The sequence below is a fragment of the Eubalaena glacialis genome, chromosome X, assembly GCF_028564815.1.
Source record: "Eubalaena glacialis isolate mEubGla1 chromosome X, mEubGla1.1.hap2.+ XY, whole genome shotgun sequence".
In the NCBI taxonomy this organism is placed as follows: Eukaryota; Metazoa; Chordata; class Mammalia; order Artiodactyla; family Balaenidae; genus Eubalaena; species Eubalaena glacialis.
Genome location: NC_083736.1, coordinates 27,187,357 through 27,212,107, shown reverse-complemented (window position 1 = coordinate 27,212,107; position 24,751 = coordinate 27,187,357). Strand labels below are relative to the sequence as shown.

The following is a 24,751-nucleotide window of genomic DNA, read 5'->3' as shown; positions in this document are numbered from 1 at the left end:
TTTGACAAGGGGGCCAAGAATACTCAATGTGGAAAGGATAATCTTTTTAATAAATGGTGTTGGGAAAACTGTCTATCCACATGCAAAAGAATAAAGTTGGGCCCCTATTTTACACCACTCACAAATTTTAATCTGAAATGGATTAAAGACTTAAATGTAATACTTGAAACCATAAAACTCCTAGGAGAAAACATAAGGAAAAACTCCTTAACATTAGTTTTGGCAACAATTCTTTGGCTATGACACAAAAAGCACAAGCAACAAAAGCAAAACTAAACAAGTGTGACTATATCAAACTAAAAAGCTTCTGCACAGCAAAAGAAACAATCAATAAATAAAAAGGCAAGTTACAAAATGGGAGAAAATATTTGCACACCATATATTAGATAAGGGGAGGATTAATATCTAAAATATATAAGGAACTCATACAACTCAATAGCAAAAAGACATGTAGGACATACAATGGCCAAAAGGTGTATAAAAAGATGTTCAACATCACTAATCACCAAGAAATGCAAATCAAAACCACAATGAGACCTCACCTCATACTTCTTAGGATGGCTATTATCAAAAAGACAAGGTGGGCTTCCCTGGTGGCGCAGTGGTTGAGAGTCTGCCTGCCAATGCAGGGGACACGGGTTCGAGCCCTGGTCTGGGAAGATCCCACATGCCACGGAGCGGCTGGGCCCGTGAGCCACAACTACTGAGCCTGCGCGTCTGGAGCCTGTGCTCCGCAACAAGAGAGGCCGCGATAGTGAGAGGCCCGCGCACTGCGATGAAGAGTGGCCCCCGCTCGCCGCAACTTGAGAAGGCCCTCGCACAGAAACGAAGATCCAACACAGCCAAAAATAAATAAATAAATAAATAAAATATAAAAAATTAAACATACAAGTAAAATCCTAAGGCGACTTCATTAAAAAAAAAAAAAAAAAGACAAGGTAACAACTGTTGGCAAGGATGTAGAGAAAAGGGAACCCTTCTGCCCTGTTGGTGGGGATGTAAGTTGTAAAACAGCATGGAGATTCCTCATAAAATTAAAAATAGAAGTACCATATGATCCAGCAATCCCACTTCTGGGTATATATCCGAAGGAAACGAAACCACTCTCTCAAAGAGATATCTGTACCCCCGTGTCTCTCAAAGAGATACCTGTATCCCAGTGTTCACTGCAGAATTATTCACAATAGCCAAGACATGGAAACCACCTAAGTGTCCATCAACAGATGAACAGATAAAGAAAATGTGTATATATGTGTGTGTATATACATATATATATACATATATATAAAAATACATACACACATATATACACACACAGTAGAATATTATTTAGTAGAATATTATTCAGCCATAAAAATGAAGGAAACCTTTCATTTTATTTAGATGGACCTTGAGGTCATTATGCTTAAGTGAAACAAGTCAGACAGAGAAAGACAAATACTGCATGATCTCACTTACAATGTGGAATTGAAAAAGCTGAATTCATAGAAACAGAGAGTAGAATGGTGGTTGTCAAGGGCTGGGGGCAGGGGAAAGGGGGAGAGGTTGGTCAAAGTAAATAAACTTCCTGCTATAAGAAAAATAATTTCTAGAGATACATATACAGCTTGGTGAATATGGTTAACAATACTGTATTATATACTTGAGAGTTGCAGAGAATAGATCTTAAATGTTCTCACTACAAAAAGAAACAGTTATGTGAGGTGATGGATATGTTAAGTAACATTATTGTGGCAATCATTTCACAATATACATGTGTATCAAATCGTCACACTGTATACCTTAAACTTACACAGTGTTATATGTCAATTATATCTGAATAAAGCTGGGGGGAGAAAGAAAAACAAACAAACCAAAAACACCAAACCTAACCAATTAATTAGTTGCTTTGTTACTTTAAGTCAAACAATTAGTCCAGTAGAATTTTCTCCTTCAATTTACCGAATGAATTACTATGCTTTATAAAAAGATATATTTGAGGGGGAAAACGTTTGGACTCCAGAGAGTTAAGAAATAAAAATATGAATTAAAAATATTATTAAGAAACCTTGAAGAGAGAAGGAGAATATAGAACTGTGTATCAGGAATAAAAAAAAGTGGTTGGAAAAATGATAAATAAATATTTTCCTCTTTGACATATGAGAGGATATCAGTCAATTCTCTTTAAAAGGATTGAGAAGCCAAAGGATCCATGGATTTTTTTAGAACAATAGAGCTTTTAAGAAAATGTAGACTGAAGACTCCCTTATCAAGATGAAGGTGGTGGCTACGTTGGATGTGGGCTAGGAAAGAGATTTACTGACAATATAAATGGCTTGGGATTGACATTCACGTCTTTGGGAGTTTTTAACCTTTAAACACCTATTGAATAGTTGTCAGATGTTATTGGCAGGTGGCCACTTCTTTTTTTAAATTTACTTTCAAATATTTATAAGTCACATATGTGAAATTGACTAGTGACAGAGGCCATTATTCAGCAAATGGATTACCAAAAGGAGACACAGGTAGGGCCCAATGATGAACTGTGTATTTCATTTTAAAAGGCGATTTTCTATGTCTGCATGTAGTATATTAGCACAGAATTATGTGATCATTAAAAACTAGCATTGACATAATTTGAATAAATAAGAGTTTTAAAAAAATTAAGTCATTTCTTTCTTGTATTTCAGATTTGCCTTCATATGCTTTTTTATATTTCCAACTAATAATTTTTCAATTAAAAACTCTGCAGAAATAGATGATAGATCTTTGAATAAAAAACATTAAGCATATATTAATATTTTGATTTTGTGATTATTGAATGTCATTGTTTTAATAAATTCCACTTTTCATGTCAATTCAGCCATAGCGGCATCTGACAATTATACTCTAAAATAAAGCTGATTGAGTTTTACACTTTGAAAATTTAACGATACTGTTCTAGTTTACATGTTTTACTACTTGGTACTTTTCTGGACTATTTGAATCCATAGGACCTCAAATCCTGAAATGTGTCACTAATTAAAATATGTATGGTGTGATGTAGTGAAGAAAAAAAAAAGCCGCTGAGCTCAAATCCTGACTGCCATTAATTTTTATTTTGCTCATTTGAGACTTCGTTTCCTGATCTATAAGATAGCAGCTCCCTCAAGAATATGTCTAGGATTCAATGAGTCCCCACCATATAGTAAAATTCTTGGCCCAAAGGAGGCGTTCAATAGATATTAGTTTCCTTCCCTTGCATCCTTAAGAGGACAGTGGGCAGCATAGATGGTAGAAGTCTTAATTAAGAGGGTAAGACTTAGCAGAGTGCTATAGGGAGCACAAGATGTGGGGTAAGAAGGCTTGATTCCTACTACTTAACAGCTTACAATTTGGGGCAAGTTGTACACCAAAATCAACTATAGGTTTTTCCTTCTGGAACTCAAAAACACATTCTAGATAGTTCACGTGTAGGCAAATTATCTAATCACCACCACCAAAAAATACCCTAAAACAAACGAAAAACCAGATAGTGTTTCTAAATGATTTTACAGAAGCACTGTGTTTGACTGATAGACATGAGGACAATAATTCCTGACACTATTAACAGTAACCTTACAATTGAAAAAGAAAGGAAAATAAATCCTATGACCTAAGATTGCATAGATACCAATTTATTTCATATGCTTGAAATGGAATAGCTCTTCACATTTCCCAGGGTCAGCGGGTGGAGATTACAAAAGATCGCTCTAACTCATTTCGTCCAATACCTGTAATAGCTCCCAAAGTAGAACTTGGAGAGATCTCTTTCTTCACCTTTTGAATAAACTAGTGATTATAGTGTTCTTATAAGCTTGCCCTGCCATCATTATGAATAAGCACATCCCTCAAACCCCATACATGGGGGATAAAAACAAAACCAAAACAGTTTGCACTCTGAGACAAACAAGCATAAAGTAGATTCACCCTGTCTAGCACTAGATCTTCCCCACAAAATGGAGTCTTAAGCCTGTTCCCATAAGTTACTCCCTAATGAAAATTTATGCAGTACCTTACCGATATCTACCAATATAATCATCAATGTAAGAGAGCTACTGTTTGCTGTTTTCTTTTATTAATAGACTACCCATAACATTATAACCTTGTTTTTTCTTTAAATATTTGTTATATTTTTTATTTGTAGAGCCAATTCTAAAATCTAGACATCCTTGCAAAATTTTGGAATAATTCTTTTCTTCATGACTTTGTCTCTGAGCCTTCTACTCCCATAAATAAATAAGTGTGATAAGGAATCTTGAATTCATAATGCTCTACAAGTTGTAAGTATTCACTAGTAAGTGCTCATTACTCAAGGTGAAAAGGGCTGCAAAAATGATGTGCCTGAAGTACCATTTTAGTAAAGATGAAGGAGAAAATAACTAGACCTTGGGATTATGAGGGGAATCTTTGTAAGTTAGGGGGAAATATGAATTGTATATGAGAGAGAGAAAGAGAAGGGAGGGAGAAGAGACAGGAAAGAAGGAAGGAAGGAAGATATGAAGGAAGGAAGGAAGACAGGAAGAAAGGAAGGAAGAAAGGACTACCTTTATACAAGCATTTAAACAAAAGTGGAAGGGAAACCCCAGTCAGAGGCATGGAGGGGCAAAGGATTCTGGTTGTTGTGATAACTGTATTTTTTTTTTTGTAATTATTCCAGCAAAGACGGTGGGATATTATGTTAGTGTATGTTCAGCTCTAGAGACAGTAGGTTGCCTTTATGAGGATGGTCAGCTAGCATTTAATTAGAATAAGGCAACACTCTAGAGCCACTACAAACACTTCAACTATCTTTATTTCTGATCAAAAGTAAATGCTTCATTAATTAGCACAATGGATGTTAGAAATAAAGTTTCATTGCTAAAATTAGTGGCTTTTTACTAAGTATAGTGGATCTTGGAAATGGACCCTCCATGTTGAAATCAGTGCTACTCAAGACATATGCAAAGGAAATCATAAATAAAACGAAAAGACAACCTACAGAATGGGAGAAAATATTTGCAAATGATGTAGCCGACAAGGGATTAATTTCCAAAATATACAAACAGCTCATAGAGCTCATTATCAAAAAAACAACCCAATCCAAAAATGGGCAGAAGATGTAAATAGACATTTCTTCAAAGAAGACATGCAGATGGCCAAAAGGCACATGAAAAAGTGCTCAACATCACTAATTATTAGAGAAATGCAAACCAAAACTACGAGGTACCACCTCCCATCAGTCAGAATGGCCATCATTAAAAATTCTACAAATAATAAATGCTAGAGAGGGTGTGGAGAAAAAGGAACCCTCCTACACTGTTGGTGGGAATGTAGTACAGCTATATAGAGAACACTATGGAGGTTCTTTAAAAAACTAAAAATAGAGTTGCCATATAATCCAGCAATCCCACTCCTGGGCTTATATCCAGAGAAAACTCTAATTCAAAAAGATACATGCACCCCAATGTTCACTGCAGCACTATTTACAATAGCCAAGACATGGAAGCAACCTAAATGTCCATTCACAGATAAATGGATAAGGAAGATGTGGCATACACACACACACACACACACACACACACACACACACACACACACACACAGTGGAATATTACTCAGCCATAAAAAAGAATGAAATAATGTCATTTGCAGCAACATGGATGGACCTAGAGATTAGCATACTAAATGAAGTAAGACAGAAAAAGACAAATATCATATGATACTGCTTATATGTGGAATCTAAAAAAAATGATACAAATGAACTTAATTACAAAACAGAAATAGGGCCACAGACATAGAAAACAAACTTATGGTTACCAAAGAGTAAAGGGGGGGAGGAATAAATTAGGAGTTTGGGATTTACATATACACACTACTATGTATAAAATAAATAAACAACACGGATTTACTATATAGCACAGGGAACTATACTCAATATTTTGTAATAACCTATAAGGGAAAAGAATCTGAAAAAGAATTTTATTTATTTATTTATTTATTTATAACTGAATCACTTTGCTGTATACCTGAAACTAACACAACATTGTAAATCAACTATTCTTCAATTAAAAAAAGACATATGGATAACATAACATCATTTAGAGACACATCCCACCCCTCAAGTATCTAGTGGGGCCAGTGGCCTGCCTCCTTAGGGAAACTGTTCCAGGCTTGATTCCAAATGGTCCTGTGCCCTGATGAAGAATATTTTTTTCATAAATTCAAATTTATTTCAGAAAGAATGTAAAAAGTTACATGTAATAGAAAAGATGGTAAATATTAGAGAAATTTTTAAAAAAATATAAGTATAAATGTCTCGAATCATAACACCCTACAATGCTGTTTTCATGTTTAAATATTATCTTTCAGTTCTTATCTACATGGAGACATAGGTATGTGCAAAGCTGATGATCATAGTATACAAATCTTTTTGTTTTCTGCTTTTCATTTAATAGCATGACATTTTTCTGTATCACTACCCAGTTAATGAAGAATATTCTTAGGTGTCTTTAGATGGTTAGCCTAATCTTGCCACTGGCATTGTCACATTTGCCTCAGGGGCAAGGTTTTTTGGGAACTCACACACAGACACACACACACGCACACTCACATGACACAGAGTTGGGACTTCTTCAAGTTTATAGGATAGGTTAAATGATTGTTTATTAATAAATGTATATGCAGTAGAATTTGTCCAAATTTTCTTTCACTATTTTGTGGAATCAAGGTGGTAGAGGAGTAATTTACCTTCTCCTACCCCTAACCATTATGGTTACCTCATTTACTCAAAGGGACCTGAGAATTATGTGTAACTGCATTGTCTTGGTCCATCCTCAATAGCTGTGTTTGTCCAAAGACCAGCACCTCGTTTTAACTGGAACGATGCATGATCAGATTCCACGGGGGTGGCCAGGCTATAAATGTAAGTTGGGTCACCCTGTTACAGCAGTTGCTTTCTTAGCTAAGAAAACTTTCTGCTCTGGCAGGCAACATAGAGGCATGCTCTCTTTTTTTTTTTTTTTCAGAGAATCACAGTAAATTTGTACTTAGAAAGAGAAGTCTGGCCGAGTGTGGAGGATCAAATGGAGGGGAACAGAAAAAGGCTAAGAAGGTGGTGTAGGAGGTTTGCACAAGGCATTTGCAGTGAAGACTGAGGGAATAGTCTATTTTCAAGAGGTACAATTAACTGACCATGATAACTAATTGGAAATGGCAGATGAGGAAGTGAAGCAAATGAGGTAGAGGATGATACAAAGAACTGAGACGTAAAATGGAGGATGATAACAGATGAGTGTGGGGGGTGCGTGACTCAAAAGCTGGGGTTGGGACCTATCATAGTGGAGAAAACCAACAGGTTAGCAGAGAAAAAAATGATAATAAAACAAGAGAACTGGGAGAAGGACATTTAGATTTAGGAGTCATTTGTACACAAATGCAAGTGTAGACAGGGTTGTACATGTGATCCAAAAAGGTGGTGCTGCAGAATTAGAAGAGAAGTGCTAAGGCCTGAGTCTAGGGGAAACAATAAAATGTAAGGCTGTGTAGAGGGGAACAAGGAGTGATGTGAACAAACTAAGAGAGCAAAGCATCAATATGTTCCATCTTGGAAAAATAGAATCCTTTTGATATAGAACTGATACAGTCAGGTAATGCCTATTGCAATCACTTGAAAGGAACTGACTAAATGTGTCTAGATGCCAAATAGTCCATCTCCTAGTCTGATACAGTGATGGAAATTTGGGGGATTTGGAGTCATTTAGACCTGGGTTTGAACTCTGTCTTCCTGGTTGTATAACTCTCTATCAATAAAATAGCCAACACAGCCCTTGTCATTTAATACATATTCAATAAATAGTCAGTGAATCTGTTATTATCAATCACCATAGTTCTGACATTACTTCAAAATATGAGGTAAACTTTCTTTCCCTCTTTTTCTTCACACTCTTTGCCTCTCCTTCCAAGAGCACTTTATGTATTCCCTTTTCAGGGGAGATAACATGGTAGCCAAGAATAAAGAAGACCGATCAACTTTGACTTTCAAATTACAGTTTTTGAAGCCAAGTCAAGAATATGAAAAGTTTGGGGTCTCTTAACAATTATCTCTTCTTTGGAAAAAGAAAGGACTTGTGGGAGAGCTAGGAAGAGTGGGGATTTGATGATGTCAGAGAAACTTTTCAACAATGGAAGAGTAGATATTTATTCAACCATAATAGCATGTGTAGAAGGATCTAAGGGGATGAGACTAAGGTTTAGAGGCATCTAAACTCTTCAGAATCTTCTACCATTCAGAACACGACAAAAAATTATACTGGAAATAGATAGTTTCGGTGAAATCATTCATATCATTCAGAACACAAAATATGTTCAAAATAGATAAAGTGAGACTTGTTTAGGTAATCTGCTTTTTCAAATATCTTCTACTATGCTAACTGTGCAAGCAACAGCAGATCTTTAGGTTATATTGAACACACCAAAGTTTTAAAAAACTAAAAACAATAGGGGCTCAGTGTTCAATAAAGTAAAGGCTTTGTAAATAGACCTATATTCAAATCCCATCTTGGCCACTTACAATAATACTAGTGTTATCTTCTTTAGTAAGTTATTTAACCACTGGGAGCCTCAGTTGCTTTATCAGTAAAATGGAGATTATAACATTGACCTTAGATTTTTTTTTTTTGAGGCTTAGCAAAAATGATTTTAAGAATGCCTAGCACTTTGCTTGATTCTCATTCAACAATGACTCTGACATTGGCAATTTTCTCATATCTCTTTGAAGCAGTACTGAACAATTTAATAATTTGTATGAACAGGCAAGAAAGTTAGAAACAAAGCATAAATAGGCTAATCAGTACTTTAAAATGAAAAAAAAAACCCAACAAACAAACAGTTTTGCTGCAGCACAGACTTCACCCTGATGGGAAGGGGAGAAGGTTAAAAAGAGAGGAGTGTTAGGGATGCTGAATAAATTGCTCTTCTTCACAAGTCTGACAAACTACAGTTCTACCTGTGATTTATTCCAGAGGCCTCTGGAAATGTGGTAGCATGGGCAATTGCTTTATTTTCCTTTGTACCAATTAGTGAAAAATGGATAGTCAGTAAAAAGAGATTACAAAAATGATCAAGAAACCTTGACCATCTGTACAATTTATTGTCACTTCACATATGCTTCCTACGTTGCAAGTCTACCTTATATATGAATCACTTTCAAATGACCAAAAAAGGAAAAAAAAAACTTTAGTCCTCTCATGGGTGGTTTATGGAGCTCAATTTTAAGGACTCCAAATTCTTCTTAGATTGTACACATATTCATGACTGACCAGAGGCAAATAATAATTATGATTTCTACAAAAACAATATTTACTTATCCAATTTGAGTAAAAGTATTAGATTTATTATTATGAAAACAACTTGCTTGTACACTTTCCTATCTGTTGGTCCCCACTTGGAATAAAAATTAGCCTGTCTAAATATAGCTAAATAAACAGGATTGAAAAGACTGCTGGATGATTTCTAAAATATTTGGTACTGTTCATTATAACTGACCAGTCTAAACAAGGAACAAATTGAGATTCACTTCAAACTATTGGGCCAGGGAACACAATTAAAAGAGACACTCCTTACCTATATAGAAGTAAAGCTGGACTTTCAGTACTGATTACAAGGTGAGAGAAAATGAACACTCTGATAACACTCTAATCAGCGTTTGTAATTCTCAAGTGCTGTTTGGAATACCATTCTAAAAAGAGTAGGTGTTGCTTTACAATTTTCAGAGGAAAATACCTACTGGCTGCAAAGCATCACACATATAGTTCCATATAAAAGATGAATTTACAAACTGAACATTGAAAGACTGTAAGAGCTGCTGCAAATGGTTATTCAGGTAACTTTTCTTCCCCTCAAAAAAACAAAAGCAGGAAACAGAATATTCAGAAAGAACATTAAAAGAGGGAACTCATCTTACCTCCATCCAGCTCCTCAGCCCCAAAATGATTCCTATAGAAGAGCATGATTTCTATCTTGTAACACTTGTAGATGGTCACCAAACAAACAAGCAGCAGAAGGATAGCACCAAGCCCTCCAGCAAGTTCAACTGTATACATCAGCTCTAGAAAAAAAATTACAAGAGGGAATTATACCATATTCACATACAAAATCATAAATTCAACTTGATTTCACAGTTTTGTGGATGAGATCAGATGTAGGTAATGGATTAACACAACCCCTTCCCTTTCTGCCTGAGAATTTGATCTTTTGATAACTTTCTAGCTGTTTCCTTGGTAACCAGATAAGGTAGTGTGTGGTAACTGTGTTTCTAAGCAACATTGCTTATGGTAAAAATGAACCTATATTGGTAGATTGCATTTGGACTGAGAGAATTATAAATACCTGATTGGAAACTATAATTTTGGGCTTGCTGGAGTGCAAGTAACTCTTACATATAAACCCATCCCTTGTGGGAATCCTGTAAGCTATGCTCATGGAGTTGATAAAAGAAATATCGGTTCCTGTGGATATGAAGCTTTTAAGCCAGGACGGTTTCTGAACTCACCCAATATGAATCTTGATCCTTCCCACCTGAGCTGTCACCTGGGGGTTGGGGCTGAGAAGGGATGAGGGGTCAAACAGCACAGTTCCTGAAGGGCAGTGTGGACTGTCGCATAGAGTGTTGGGTGGACCATCTAATGAATACTGTCTGCTGGCTCCCGTCAGAAGCAATAACCACTTGTCCTGTAGCTTTCTGAACAGAGTGGTGCCAATGTGGCTGACCACGGTCTTGGAGGCTGAGTGCTAACTTGGGCTCAAGAAATAGGCTCTCTAGTGGATGTCACACCAGACTATGTTGGTAGTATTTTCCTTTCACTAAGCTACTCAAAATTTTTTTTCTTATCCTTTCTTTCCACTTTTACTTGGTATGTTACTACATTCTATCCAAAAGAGTAATTTTCCTGCCATTCACTGTATACAAGTTCTCTTATTCCTATTGAATGTCTATATTGCATAAAAAATGATCAAAAAATTTAAGGGATAAAATATTCACTTCTTTTTTTCTCCTTTAGAGCTCACGAACATTGTAACAAATTCAATGATACTGGTATTTAAACATTAAGCCAGAATGCACAGATTTTGAAACTCACTTTAACTGCCTATTTATGCATGTTGACCTTGATCATCATAGTCCAAATGTTATTGATGGGTATCCATTGTTCCCTGCAGTTGACAACTACCTTGAAAAATACTAGTTTCCTTAATTACCATTAAAGATAAATATTCCTGAAATTATGGCTCTAAAATAATGGTATTTTTGATCCTGTAATTTACAATCCACTAATGGGTTATCTAATTTTGTAACATAGTCAGTGTAGTTTTAGACTGGGAACTTTAAAATAATCTATGGTTTTGCAGTGACAACTGCTCTTGGGTTACAAGATCACTCCTGAGACCTTACAAATAGGGTGAAATCATCATGGGTGCAATGTAGTATCAGTGATAAATAATCTGAAAAATATGGCCATCATTTTCTCACAAGGACATGTTTGTGTGTATGTGTGTTTGCATGTGATGTCACTTTTCCTGTGATGATTACAGAAAAAAAAAACCTCAGCCATATTTCTCATTATCTAGTCCTTCATTTCTAATTCAACAGTTTAATAAAAAAAATACATATAAACTACTGTTTCATCAAGTGTATTTTTCTGCTCTTATTAAAATTAAATAGGACACAGAAGAAAAACTTATAAAAAGTGATTGGACTTTATGAATTTAAGAAAGAAAAAATAAAGTGAACTATTAAATCTTTTAGAGTCTAAGTGAATTAATACGAAGTGTGAAATACTAAAAAGCACCTCAAGGAAATTTATATATTTTTTATTTGTAAATATCAGACAGCTTTATCTGCTGAATCTTGTGAGGGACTACACAAGATAGTACTACAAAAGTACCAGGAATAAAATACAAAACCCAATTTAGTATAATGTTTTCCCACTACTATGTGAACAGAAAAGATTAGTGGGTAGATAAGTCTGTGGGGTACATTGAGTCTTGTTCTCGCAGGATATCAGTTAAACTCCACCACACATAGAAGCCTGTATAAAACTCTAACTTATGCCCATAGGCTAATTTATATACCAGAAAAAATCTGATTTAAATTACACTGGATATAATGGGAGAGAGAAGCATTTGGACTATGGCTACTTTTTTTTTAAACATCTTTATTGGAGTATAATTGCTTTACAATGGTATGTTAGTTTCTGCTTTATAACAAAGTGAATCAGCTATACACATACATATATCCCCATATCTCCTCCCTCTTGCGTCTCTCTCCCAGCCTCCCTATCCCACCCCTCTAGGTGGTCACAAAGCACCGAGCTGATCTCCCTGTGCTATGCGGCTGCTTCCCACTAGCTATCTATTTTACCTTTGGTAGTGTATATATTGGACTGTGGCTCCTTTTAATATTCATTCTCTTTTCTAATATAATGTATTACACACTCGGAATTCATCACTCTGAAATTTGTTGTGTGAGAAAAGAAATAAAAAAATAATGGAGAATGCTTAACTTCTCTCAAACACTGCTAGCGGAAGTGCCCAATGGTACTACTATATTAGAAAATTTTGAGTAGCTGCTAATAAAGTTAAATATGAATCTACCCTATGAACAGCAGTTACACTCCTAAGTATTTACCCAAAGGAAATATAAGCAGATATCTACAAGAAGACTTGTACAAGAATGTTCAGAGTAGTCTTATTCATAGTAACCACAACTGGAAACAACCCAAATGTTCATTAACAGGATATGATGAACAAACTGTTGTGTGTCCGTGTGATATAATATACTCAGCAGTAAAAAGAATGAACTACTGCAACATGCATTAATCTCACAAAATTATGTTAGGTGAAGAAGGCCAGACACAAAGTAATACCTTCCATATAATTCTATTTAAATGAAGTCCAAGAACAGGCCAAAATAAACCCCAGGGATAGAAATCACAAAAGGGATGCTTTGTGGATGGGTGATGGGAAATTTTATTGGGAAGGGGCAAGAGGGAACATAATGGGGTAAAAAAACCCCACAAAAAACAAAAAAAAAAACCTCTGTCTTTTTTCAGGTGTAGATACAAGTATTGATATGTACTTTTGTCAAAACTCATTGAGCTAAACACTTAGGATCTATGTGTTTTATCTTATGTTAATTGTACTTCAAGTCTTTAAAAATTTGATTTTTTTTTAAAAAAAAGAGTCATTATAAGTTCTAACCCAAGGGCTATGTGGGAAGAAGCTGTAAGGAAAGCTGGGAGTCAGGACAGCTGCTTTGCTCTAGATAAGTGCCCAGGCAGAGAATGGTTCTTTCATGGTGCCCCTAAGCACATCCTTTGATTCTGGAACCATGGCGCTGGGCCTGGGCACCTAGCATGCCTTACACACCCATATCTCGTTGAATAGCTTTTAGAACAATCAAAAACTATGCCTGAAATATAATTCTATTAATCCAGTAAGCAGAATTCTCATTTTCTTCAAATGGTATTTGTAACACTGGTCTCTACACACATTTTTTTTAACTTCTAAAAACTGAATATGTGTAAGAGAAAAATTTTATGACAGTAAGTCTTTTTTGTTTTCAGAGAAGTAGTTGCCCAAATGTGAATTATTCCCATTGCTAGATGTCATGAGCCACTCAAAAAACTGTATATACTACCTTGAATACACTATTTATTAGGCTAACCAATAATACTGTCTAAAATGTAATGAGAAAAAGAGAGCAGGGTTGATGAGGCTTAGGAATTACAGAAATGGTCTTGTGTCACATGAATACCTCCTTTAAGGTACAAACGTATGAAAACTTACATATACCTAGAGTGTGAGCAATAAAGCTAGAAAAATTCTTCTGAGCCATATGATAGTCATTTTCTTAATACTAGGGATACCCAAAACTAGACCAAGAAACAGCACTTACAAAGAGCTAACTTATCCTGAGATCTTGACAGTATCTCAGATTTCCCCCAGAAACCTCTATAGTATTACATGGAGAAGCACGGTGTGCTTATAACAAACTTGTAAGTCGGAAAAGAAATGTGTCTTTCCCCACAGTCCACACAATAGTGCTTGCTCCTCAGTTACTACGTTATTTTTATAGCGTAAAGACTAATACACCTGCCTTCATATTATAAATGTGTGGAGGTTAAAAATTTTTCCATTGAAGTTTTTTCCATTGGTTTATATAGCATGTGTAAATTCTCCCAAAGAAAATGGTGTATTAGATTCAGTTTCCACATTCTTTTGCTCCAAGCTGGACACATTCATTAATATGAGTGCCAGCCATTATTGCTTATACATTAGGTCAGGACAAAATTACTAGGGGTTAAATTCTGTTACTGTTAAAAGAAATGATTGGGGCTCACTGCTGTATTTTATCTTTACATTACAATGTGAATGGTGTTGCCCCAGCAAATGTCATTTCCTTTTGAAATGGGATCTGCTTTTCAGCTCAAGTTCAAGCTGCCTGGAGTGGCAGCATTTAAAAAATAAAAAGATTCCATTTCAGCACAATTCAACATCAGAGGATGGAAAGAGAAAGTGCAAACCTTTAAAAATCTGTTTAGCCTTTGTGTTATTTTGTTAAAATGATAGACTCTGCCCCCTTTAAGGGACTGAGACTGAATACTGAAAATTGTAAAGCAAAATCGCTAGGCAAAACCTAAGGGAAACCGGCATTTGGTTAAACACAACAAATGAACAAGTACCAAAGAGTTACATTTAAGGGCACAAGCAGTCATTTAGTTACAGGCAATTAACAATAGTCCGTGGAAAGCTCCAGTATGGGCTAAGGGAAAACACATTGATTATTGCTGCAGTAGTAGACTGCTTTCGGAATAAATTGCTTCAATTTAAAACTAGATTTGCTACAAGCATTTTGAGCAATGACGACAATTTTTTCTTATCAAGACAGTTGGACCAAGCAACCCTTTAAAAGAAACAGCTAATTAAAATAAAGCGCATGCCATCCCCTAGTATATTGGATTACACTGCAAATAATAAATGCATTTGGTTTACACTAATCTTGCTGCAATTACCTAGTATAGTTTGGAATCCTGTTTTTTTTAATTGGCTTGTACTTAGTGTTATTGTTTGCAAACTTTTTCTGCTAGGTATCTTTGAAGAGGTAAAGATGTTAACGGAGTTAAATCAAAGTTTATATGTAATTGTGTTTTTTTAAAAATTATTTATTTATTTATTAATTTGGCGGCACCAGGTCTTAGTTGCGGCAGGCGGAATCTTTTAGTTGTGGCACGTGGGATCTAGTTCCCTGACCAGGGATCAAACCTGGTCCCCCTGCATTGGGAGCGCAGAGACTTAACCGCCGGACCACCAGGGAAGTCCCTATATGTAATTTTGAACTCTTCACTTGGAGTATTCATTTTGTATCTCTGTCTATATTTATATATATAATCTTGTTTAAAGTATAACTGAAGACTTTAGGTGGCTTATTCTTATATAGTTCATCCTAAAATTGCCTCATTCATTATATAAAGTCCTTTGAAATGCTCTGCCCTGATTTATATGCAGTAAAATGCAAGTTTGTGGGGGAAATGCATGATAGATAATATAATGATCCCAGTTTATTCATTAGCATCACCAAGTACATTTCTTTTTCTCTCACTGTGTTACAAAGAGCTAAACTTTATAAGGATTTATCCATCCACATAAATTCATATGCATATTTATTTCTCTGGAGCATTATAACTTATTTGTTCCTGGCAGGAGGATAATTATGCTCAGCCTACAAAGATATTCAACTCAATTCTACAATACATCAATGCAATTTAGAAGCAGTTATAATGGTTTTTTTGGGTAACACATTAAGAAGCTGAATTGCTATTCACATAATAGCAAGAAAATGTTTTCAGAAGGTATAAACTGGTATGTAAAGATAGTAGTTTTGCTCTTGCAAAAGTGCTTTTTGGAACAAGGAAAGGTATACATAATAATAATAATATTAATAATAAATAATAATAATAATAAATGAAAGTGGTCTCTGAATTTAACAACGTGATCTGTGCAACCAAACATTTGGGCAAAAGGTTACCTTCCAAGTAGTATATTTTGCAGTTTTGGAAAGAGGTTTTCAGCCAAAGTATCAAATTAACTTTAACTTACTGTCAATTAAGAATGCAAATATGGTGGATGAATCTAGAGACTGTCATACAGAGTGAAGTAAGTCAGAAAGAGAAAAAGAAATACCGTATATTAACGCATATATGTGGAACCTAGAAAAATGGTACAGATGACCTGGTTTGCAGGGCAGAAATTGAGACACAGATGTAGAGAACAGACATATGGACACCAAGGGGCGAAAGCGGCAGAGGGGGGTGGTGGTGTTGTGATGAATTGGGAGATTGGGATTGACATATATACACTAATATGTATAAAACGGATAACTAATAAGAACCTGCTGTATAAAAAAATAAAATAAAATTCAAAAAAAAAATAAAAGAATGCAAATATGGTCTTGGCTGGGACCCATGATTAGGGTCTAGTTAGACTAAGCTCCCACAAGCCCTGGGATCTGAAATGTTACACATTAATAAACTATTAAAACAAAAAATTAAATGAAAGACTAGATGGAAAAAATGCATCATTCTTTATACAGTTAGCTAGAGCTTACCCTTGGAATGTCTTTTTTCTCTCCCCAACCAGATAGGAAGGGTGCTAAGTTTTGTTTTATATTTTTTTCTATGAAGTAGGGAATATGCATAAGTGGTATGTTATTTTTTTTTTTATTTGGCTGCACTGGGTCTTAGTTGGGGCAGGCGGGCTCCTTAGTTGTGGCTCGCTGGCTCCTTAGTTGTGGCACGGGGGCTCCCTAGTTGTGGCACGTGGGCTCCTAGTTGTGGCACATGGGATACTTAGTTGTGGCATGCGAACTCTTAGTTGTGGCATGCATGTGGGATCTAGTTCCCTGACCAGGGATCGAAACTGGGCCCCCTGTGCTGGGAGTGCGGAGTCTTAACCACTGCGCCACCAGGGAAGTCCCAAGTGGCGTGTATTAAAAGACAATTTAAAATAAGTAATGACAGTAATCAAATAAAACATGAATCCACGAGTTTATATTAATTATAAACAAATTAATAAAAAGGAAAGCTCTCCTTTAGGGCAGAATGCCAATTGGCAAATATAGAAGGAATAATAGAGTTAGAAATCACCATTTTTCCACCATCCTAATAATAATTGACTCAGGCAAGAATTATCAACAGAGGCTAAAGTTAATGGGTGAAAGATTGATGAGGTAGGATATTCCTACTGTCTTAAAGTACCTCCCTACTGATTATTTATTAATGATTAAGGGAGAAATGGACACCATCTTAAGGAAGTGACCAAAATTAGCATTACCAGTAATGGGACAAATTGACATCATGTACCTCCTGATGTAATGCATTAAGAAGGCATAATATCATTTATGCAGTATTCCAGCCACATATAAGTAAATATCCTAAAAAGGAGTAAAAAATAAAATCTGGTTTCTATTCTTCGAAAATGTCAATGCCATGAAAGACAAAGAAAGGTTGAGGAACAATCCCAGATTAAAAGAGATTAAAAAGACTTGACAACTAAATGGATTGCATAATTCTGGATGGAAAATGTGGTAGAAGGATATTATGGGAATACCCTTTGAAATGTGAATATAGACTATATATTAGTGAATAGCATTCTATCATTTTCGATTTTCCTAAATTTGATAAATATACTCTGGTCTTGTCAGAAAATATCCTTGTTTTTAGAAGATTCATGTTGAAGAATTTAGTCATGATGTCTGCAATTTACTCTCATGTGGTTCAGCAATAATATGTGTTTGTATACATAGTGTAGCTCTATCTTTTTATTTACCTAACTAGATGAAGAGAGATAAGGCAAATGTGGCAAAATGTTAATAACTGGTGAATCTAGTTGGAGAGGCTATATGGAAATTATGGTAAGATCACAATATTACAAGTGTTATTGTAATTAGAGAATATTTTGGGTTGATTATTTTGGATTAAAGTTATTCACAGCTATTCTATTATAATCTTTGCAAAGACTTCAGTTTAATCTTCCAAAAACATGTCCTCATCTTGGAATTTTCTTCAGTAATTGTTAGCTGATTTACATTGCTCATGGGAAAAAGTCCAAACCCCTTGTGTTGGCATTCAAGGTCCTTCACTCCTTTAATTGAAGCAGCTGATTAACCTCCAGCAGGAATTATCCCTCCAATGTGAACTGAATTTGACATACGTTTTCCCAATTCTGTACCAACCTAGAACTTCTTTCCATTTATCAAAACCCTACCAATCCTGCAAGGCAAGGCTAAGATCTGTACTTTCAGTGAAGCTTTTCCAACTAAAAGCAATTTGTCTCCTTAGAACCTGTATTTTCTGTAGCTTTTTTGATGACTTACCATACTGCATTATACCACTAAGTGTTGTTCATGGTTTTACATGATAAACAATTGCTTTACCTTAGGGCCTCCCACTTTGCTTCTTCAAGTCTTTGTTCATAGAACACTTTTGCAACTCGGTCCACTGACCACTCATTCCAAGTCACAAACCTGTGGCTGTATCCACTTTCCTTTCTCTATTTTTCACTATAGCATTTATCATTATAGAACATAGTATTTAATTTTCTTATTAATATATTTATTATCTATTGTCTATCTCCTCCCACTGGAATTTAAATTCCATCAGGGCAAGTTTTTTTTGTCTATTTTGTTCATATTTTTTAACTGATTCTATCTCAAGTGCCTTGAAAACTATCTGACACATAGTAGGAGCTCAATGAATATCTGAATAAATGGATGACTGGATGATTAAGAACAAATGCACTTTTCTAATGAAAAGTTAGATTTTTGTGCATTCCCACTCTAAAATGACGAGAATATCTCTGTGAGCCATTTTTCCATACAATGTGTCATGAGGTTCAAGCAACTGATGGGGTATAATTATTAATACACAGTCTATTAGTTTGATGATAAAACTTCATTCTATAGAAAAATGGTCAACTTCATAGTACAGATTTAAAAGGATTCTTTCATCCATAAATCCAATGACAACATACATAATCTTTATAGACTTAAAGAATGAGGAAAGTATTGTTTTACATCTTTGATATTATTATTCATTTTTGTCTTTTCACTCACTCATTCACTTTCTTTTTGTTTTATAAGTGCCTTAAATGTACCAGGTGCAGTGCTTTGAGTTCTAGTGATAAAATGATGGATGGAATATGCTCCTTGACTTAAAGGAGCTGATGTGTAGTTGTAGAGTCAGGCATGCAAGGAAATATTTAAAAACAAAATAATAAGAGTTAATATTTATCGTGCACCTAAGTGTCACTCTGCTAGGCCTTTTATATGGGTGTAAGAAATGCTCTACTATAAGAATAATACCCAAGGACCGGGTGAGCAACTCACTCAGGATGTCTGTGTGTGTGAGTATTTGTGTTTCTGTTGGGGGATCTTAGAGATAGGGATCAGACACTGTGTGGCACAGTACAGGACAGTGGCTGCAAAGGAGTTTGGCAAGTAGTTTCGTGTGGAGTACGGGGAAAGCAAGTGTACGGTGTAATGGGTGATGGTAGGCAAATTCATGCTCTGATTTCTCAGCTAGAATATATTTATCTTTTTTTTCCTTTTCCAAGCAGCTAGCATGCACCTTGAAAATAAATATTTGTTTGAAGGATTCATGGTATCAATTAAGTCAGGTTTCTTAAAATTAGGTCAGAAAAATAGGACAATGATTCTCCCTAGTGGAAAATTGACATATATTTTCAAAATGTACCATGTGGTATTACTAACACAGACAGAGCTTTATCTCTGAAAACATTTCCCCTTTGGATTCTGAAAGCAATGTTTGAAATAGGTCTATCCAAAGACCATAATGTGGGCTGTACAAAGACTATTATGTATTTGCACACACAGACACATACCAAGTATTCAGATGGGGTCTCCTTCATCTTAGATCTCATACAACTTAGCATGATGGGGAGAAGCCAGACAAAGGAAGATACTGCTATAATAAACAACTAAATGGGCCTCGGGTGACCAGCTTAGAAGACAGGGCCATTGTATATCAAGGTGTCAAACCTCACTGATGCCTAAAAGAAAACCTCTTAGAAGAAAAAGTATTTGTTTTACCTCTACTAGGAATTTCCTTTTCAACATGTCATACAAATAGACAGTCACAGATGGAATGTTACAAAACGTCTCTGGAGAGAAAATTGTCAGAGTGAAGGTGGCATTGCCATTTTACTCCTTTTTGTTAAGGGCTGCAGTGTTTATCCTAAAAGCAATCCTCCACCAGAGGATATATAGTCACAGTTAAAAGAATTTGGTCTTCCACTGGGAATGTTTTGGACTGGCCAAAGAACCCAGAACATCTGGACTGCTTAGATAACCAATAGAAGGAACCATGCTCTCGACAGAAACACTGAACACTTCTAAAAAAATCGTATGATGATTTGTAGTATAGTCAGTATATTCAGTTGTTAAAAATCGATTTATAAAATATTTTACACATGTAAAAACGGAGTTATTGCAAAATACAGAATGGGATGCTTTGATAAACTTTAGAATTTTATGTTATTATTATAATTTTCTTCCTTTAAGATTTTAACTTATTTCATAATTATTGAAAGCATTAGAATAAAACGTGTTCAGCAAAAGCTGTTTCTCTCATGAGACAAGTTTCATTCAAAATCTTGGTGATTTCACAGAGCTAGAGACTATTAAGGCAAAAACAATAATCAAACCGCATGCTGGATCATTTCCCTCAAAGGACGTAACAGAAAAATCCATTTCTTATCCCTGTTGAATCTTTTTTGATCACTCTTTGTTTTCCGAAAACATTAAAATGTTGAGGAAAATAGTGGTAAGTTTGCCTTCCTTTCTCATTTTGTAAAGAGATACTAGTCAAGAATTTATCAACATTTAAGTTTTTTCTTTTTCTCCCATCAACACTCTATGAAGGAATAGGCATGCTTTGGGAACTACCAATAGCAGAAACTACCATTCCTTGATTCCTCCTAAGGGAACAGTAAAAAGTTCCTTAAGCCACGACAAAGTTGAGAATAAAGTGGGTGGCTCATATGTTTTAGTGGCCTGTGTCGTCAGGATATATGAAAAGCCTGTCCTCAATAATGAATTCTCTTTTACCAAAACAGCGGTAACACTGCCCTGCTTCACAAAGAGTAAGGCATTATCTTATTGTCTCACTCTATGTATTGATTTTTGGTGTGTGAAAATTAGCAGTGGTTTGAGAAAATGCAAAAGTCAAGGTGTCCCCTAACATGCAATGTTTTCTAATACAGACAGATATAAAGTGGCAGCAAGAATACATTCAAGGAAACAGATTTTAACATACTTTTAAAATGTGGAAATAACTTGATTTTATAGCAAACAGATTAATGGTAGGTTTCCTCTAAGAATTTTAAAATTCTTCAGACACTGCATCAAAATATATTTATTTTTTCTCACCCTTTTTCCTGACTCTATAAAATATGTTTACTGTAAAAATTTTGAAAATCATGTAACAATAAGAAAAAGAAATTAAAGGTCACATGGAATCAGACCGCCCTGAGATAACCACTATTACTACTTCAGTTAAAAATTTTTTTAATGCATCTCTTTCTAGTGTATTAGGTTTCAAGTGAACTTAACAGGGGCAAGTGACCTATAGTTTTAAATGCTAGCACTTCAAAATAGCTTATATTTTGCCTTTTACTCTGGACAGTTTGGAATAGAGTTATCCAAGGTTTATAATCTGTGTTTTGCTAAGAGCCCTTATGGTAAACTCTTTAGCCTAATTAATTTTTCATTCACCTGTTTACCCAATCATCATTTATAGATGCCTAGTTCAGCCAGGCAAGTCTAGCAGGAATTATTTAACACCAATAGGGAGTTTTTCTCTATATAAATAATAACCATGTTTTTTTGCAACAGTTTACAAATATTCCCTGAAAAAGCAGGTTAAAACATAATCCCATTTTAGAGAAAATATGGATTTCAAATTTCAAATTTCATTTAGTCTAACTGCATTGTTTTACGGACAAGGAAGCTAAACTGGTCTGAGAATAGTTAAAAGTTGACAGACTTTCCTGGCCGACCAGTGGTTAAGACTCCGTGCTTTTACTGTAGGGGGCGCGGGTTTGATCCCTGGTCAGGGATCTAAGATCCCACATGCCACGTGGCAAGTTGAAAATATATTTTAATATTATCAACTTTTATGGGACTACTGAGTTGCCACTGACATTAATCTGCACAAGACGATGGCCAATACGGAATTTTGTTGTGATATCTTTAATGTATTCCTTTTAGCTACTTTCGATAGTGATATAGCTAAATAATATAGATGTATTTGTTCACTTGGGGAGAATCAGAAATGCACCCAAGCAGTTGTGAGTCATTACCTTGAAATGGTGAAGTAGTATAAATGAGTTTTCAAGTCATATTCACTTTATATTTCATACTAGAATTAGAATTCCAAACTGATTTAAGTCAGGCAATTTAAGTATCATTCTTTAGCTTTTGATAATGGCCTCTTCCATTTTAGTTTCCATGAATTTGGTAACCATTACCAGTCAGTACTTTGATCTGCCATAGCATATCTTAAGGAATTATAATTTCTATTCTGCAGTTATAGGAACTTATCTAAAGATCTGAGTCAACTTTACAAACACTTAAAACTATAAGAAAATTCCTGGGAAGAGCAACTGTTTCATTTCACTTTCAAGATTTGCAAAATGAGGTACAATGACTCAAAACTCTGAGAACCTATAAAATCTGATGAATGGGTTAATATATACTATTAGTCACCCGGAGTTTAATATGTTCTTACAAGACTACTGCACTGTGGCTTAAGGACAATTAGTTAACAAATGATAAAAATGAAGAACAATGACATAAAGAGACTTGCTTTAGGTCACACACAAGTGAAGAGTCAAAAACAAACACTCTCAAGTAACTGTCCATTTCTTCATCCCTGTTCACAATTTTTCAGTCAATCCTCATTCATATCAAATTCTAATTCATGGTAATGATTCTTGGGTGATCTTTAAAATGACCTTTTTGTGCTTTCTTAAATATACCACTGGATTTCTTTTTGTGAAGTACAAACAAAATCTATTTTAATAGCATTTAAATGTCCATCTTTAATTTAGAGAAATCAACCTCCAGATATATCATTCTTCATAGAACACATGCTAAAAATAGTATATGTGCCCTAAAAGTAGAGACTAATAGCTAACATATTTCTTACAGATGGCAAATGTAATTCTCAGCACTAAAATCTAATACAAGTTACCATGGAAATTTATTGGAAATCAACACGTTTTTTCCTACTATATGACCTGAGAGAGTAGTTAGCATTTTTTTATGTGTCACGTCTAACTTCTCACTTCACTGACGTGGTTGTCAAAGTTTGATATACAGGGAACTGCTTATTAAAAGTTATACCTTGCATTTTTGACCCAGTTGTGCCATTTCTCAACCGAGTGCAGGAATTCACAGCCATAAAAATGCACAGCCATCTTCCTCTCCCCAACAATGTTGCTTTCATGCCCCAGGATGGTGATAGACATCCCTCTGGCAGCAGTGACTCAACTACTGAGGACAACTAACCCAGTGCCTTGCCCAGAGCTGGGACTTAATTCATATTTAGTGAATGGGAATGATTTATTGCTTTCTCATACAACAGCATTATATGAATCATCTTTAACCAGCCGTGAAGTGAGACTTTGAGCCGGATGTGAAGAATTGTCAGTCAATAGGTTGTCCTGACCCAGAAATAATGAGAATATTAAGGTAGTTCTGAGAAGTAAAAGTGAATGGTGTGTTGGTGGGTAGTGGCCATGGATATGCTATTCTGTTTGTGATCTCTGATCACATATGTGGAATTGTGCTATATATATATATATATATATGTGCGTGCTCAATGATATCTGTGGGCTTCTTGCAAATATCTTAAACTGAATTATTATTTTTTAAAGTGCCTGTGTGTTACTTTCCAAGGCAAAGATCTGAGTTCCAGTGAATTCCCTCTGCTCTCACTGTAGGTTTACTTGTGTTTTTATAACCTCTTTAGATGCTAGAAAGACGCCTGTAAAAAATGATTTGAACTTTTGAACACATAGGAACTGTTTATCCAGGTTCTGTTACTGTGTTATTTTTTTCTTTGCCTGTTTTGTGATCACATCATTGACCAATAATACGTGGAGGTTCAATCTTCATACTGTCTGCCCTTCCTTACTACACATAATTGAGATTTAGCTGAATACAAGTGTTTAAAACAGGAAATTAGCAGTATTTACTGCCCATCATATATCTTGTTCCTCCTTGGGAACTGCTATTTGCGCAGGCTGAACACTGTATACAGCCTATTTGCATAGGCTGAAATATATGTATATATCCATGTATAGGTTGTTGAGACATCCCTAAGTGGATTTCCTTTTTAAAAAGGGATACGGAGGAACTGTGTCCAACAATGAAGGCCCTCTTCATTTAAGAGGTTAATTATTTAATACTTGAAGACAGTGCTCTTTCAGACATCTCTCTGAGTAGCAAATGTGTCCTATAAAGCACAATTTCATTGAACACATGAGGCAAGTAACCTCATTAAGACTAGATGTGAGGGCAACGTACAAACGTTCAAACAGATTCAAAGGTGTTGACCACGTAAAAAGAATGAGGCAATTAGTTAGAATTAGTCCCACTGACTGGCTATACCCCTCTTTAATTCCTCTGTGATGGCAA

General features: G+C 35.3%; 1 protein-coding gene across 1 annotated transcript in view; it reads right to left on the bottom strand.

Annotated features, from left to right (window-relative positions):
* Positions 1-24,751, bottom strand: part of IL1RAPL1 (interleukin 1 receptor accessory protein like 1) — a 712,722-nt gene that overhangs the window by 7,409 nt on the left and 680,562 nt on the right. The window contains exon 11 of the mRNA XM_061178117.1: positions 9,941-10,084. Coding sequence (XP_061034100.1) covers positions 9,941-10,084 — 144 coding nt within the window. The remainder of the gene's footprint in view (positions 1-9,940; positions 10,085-24,751) is intronic.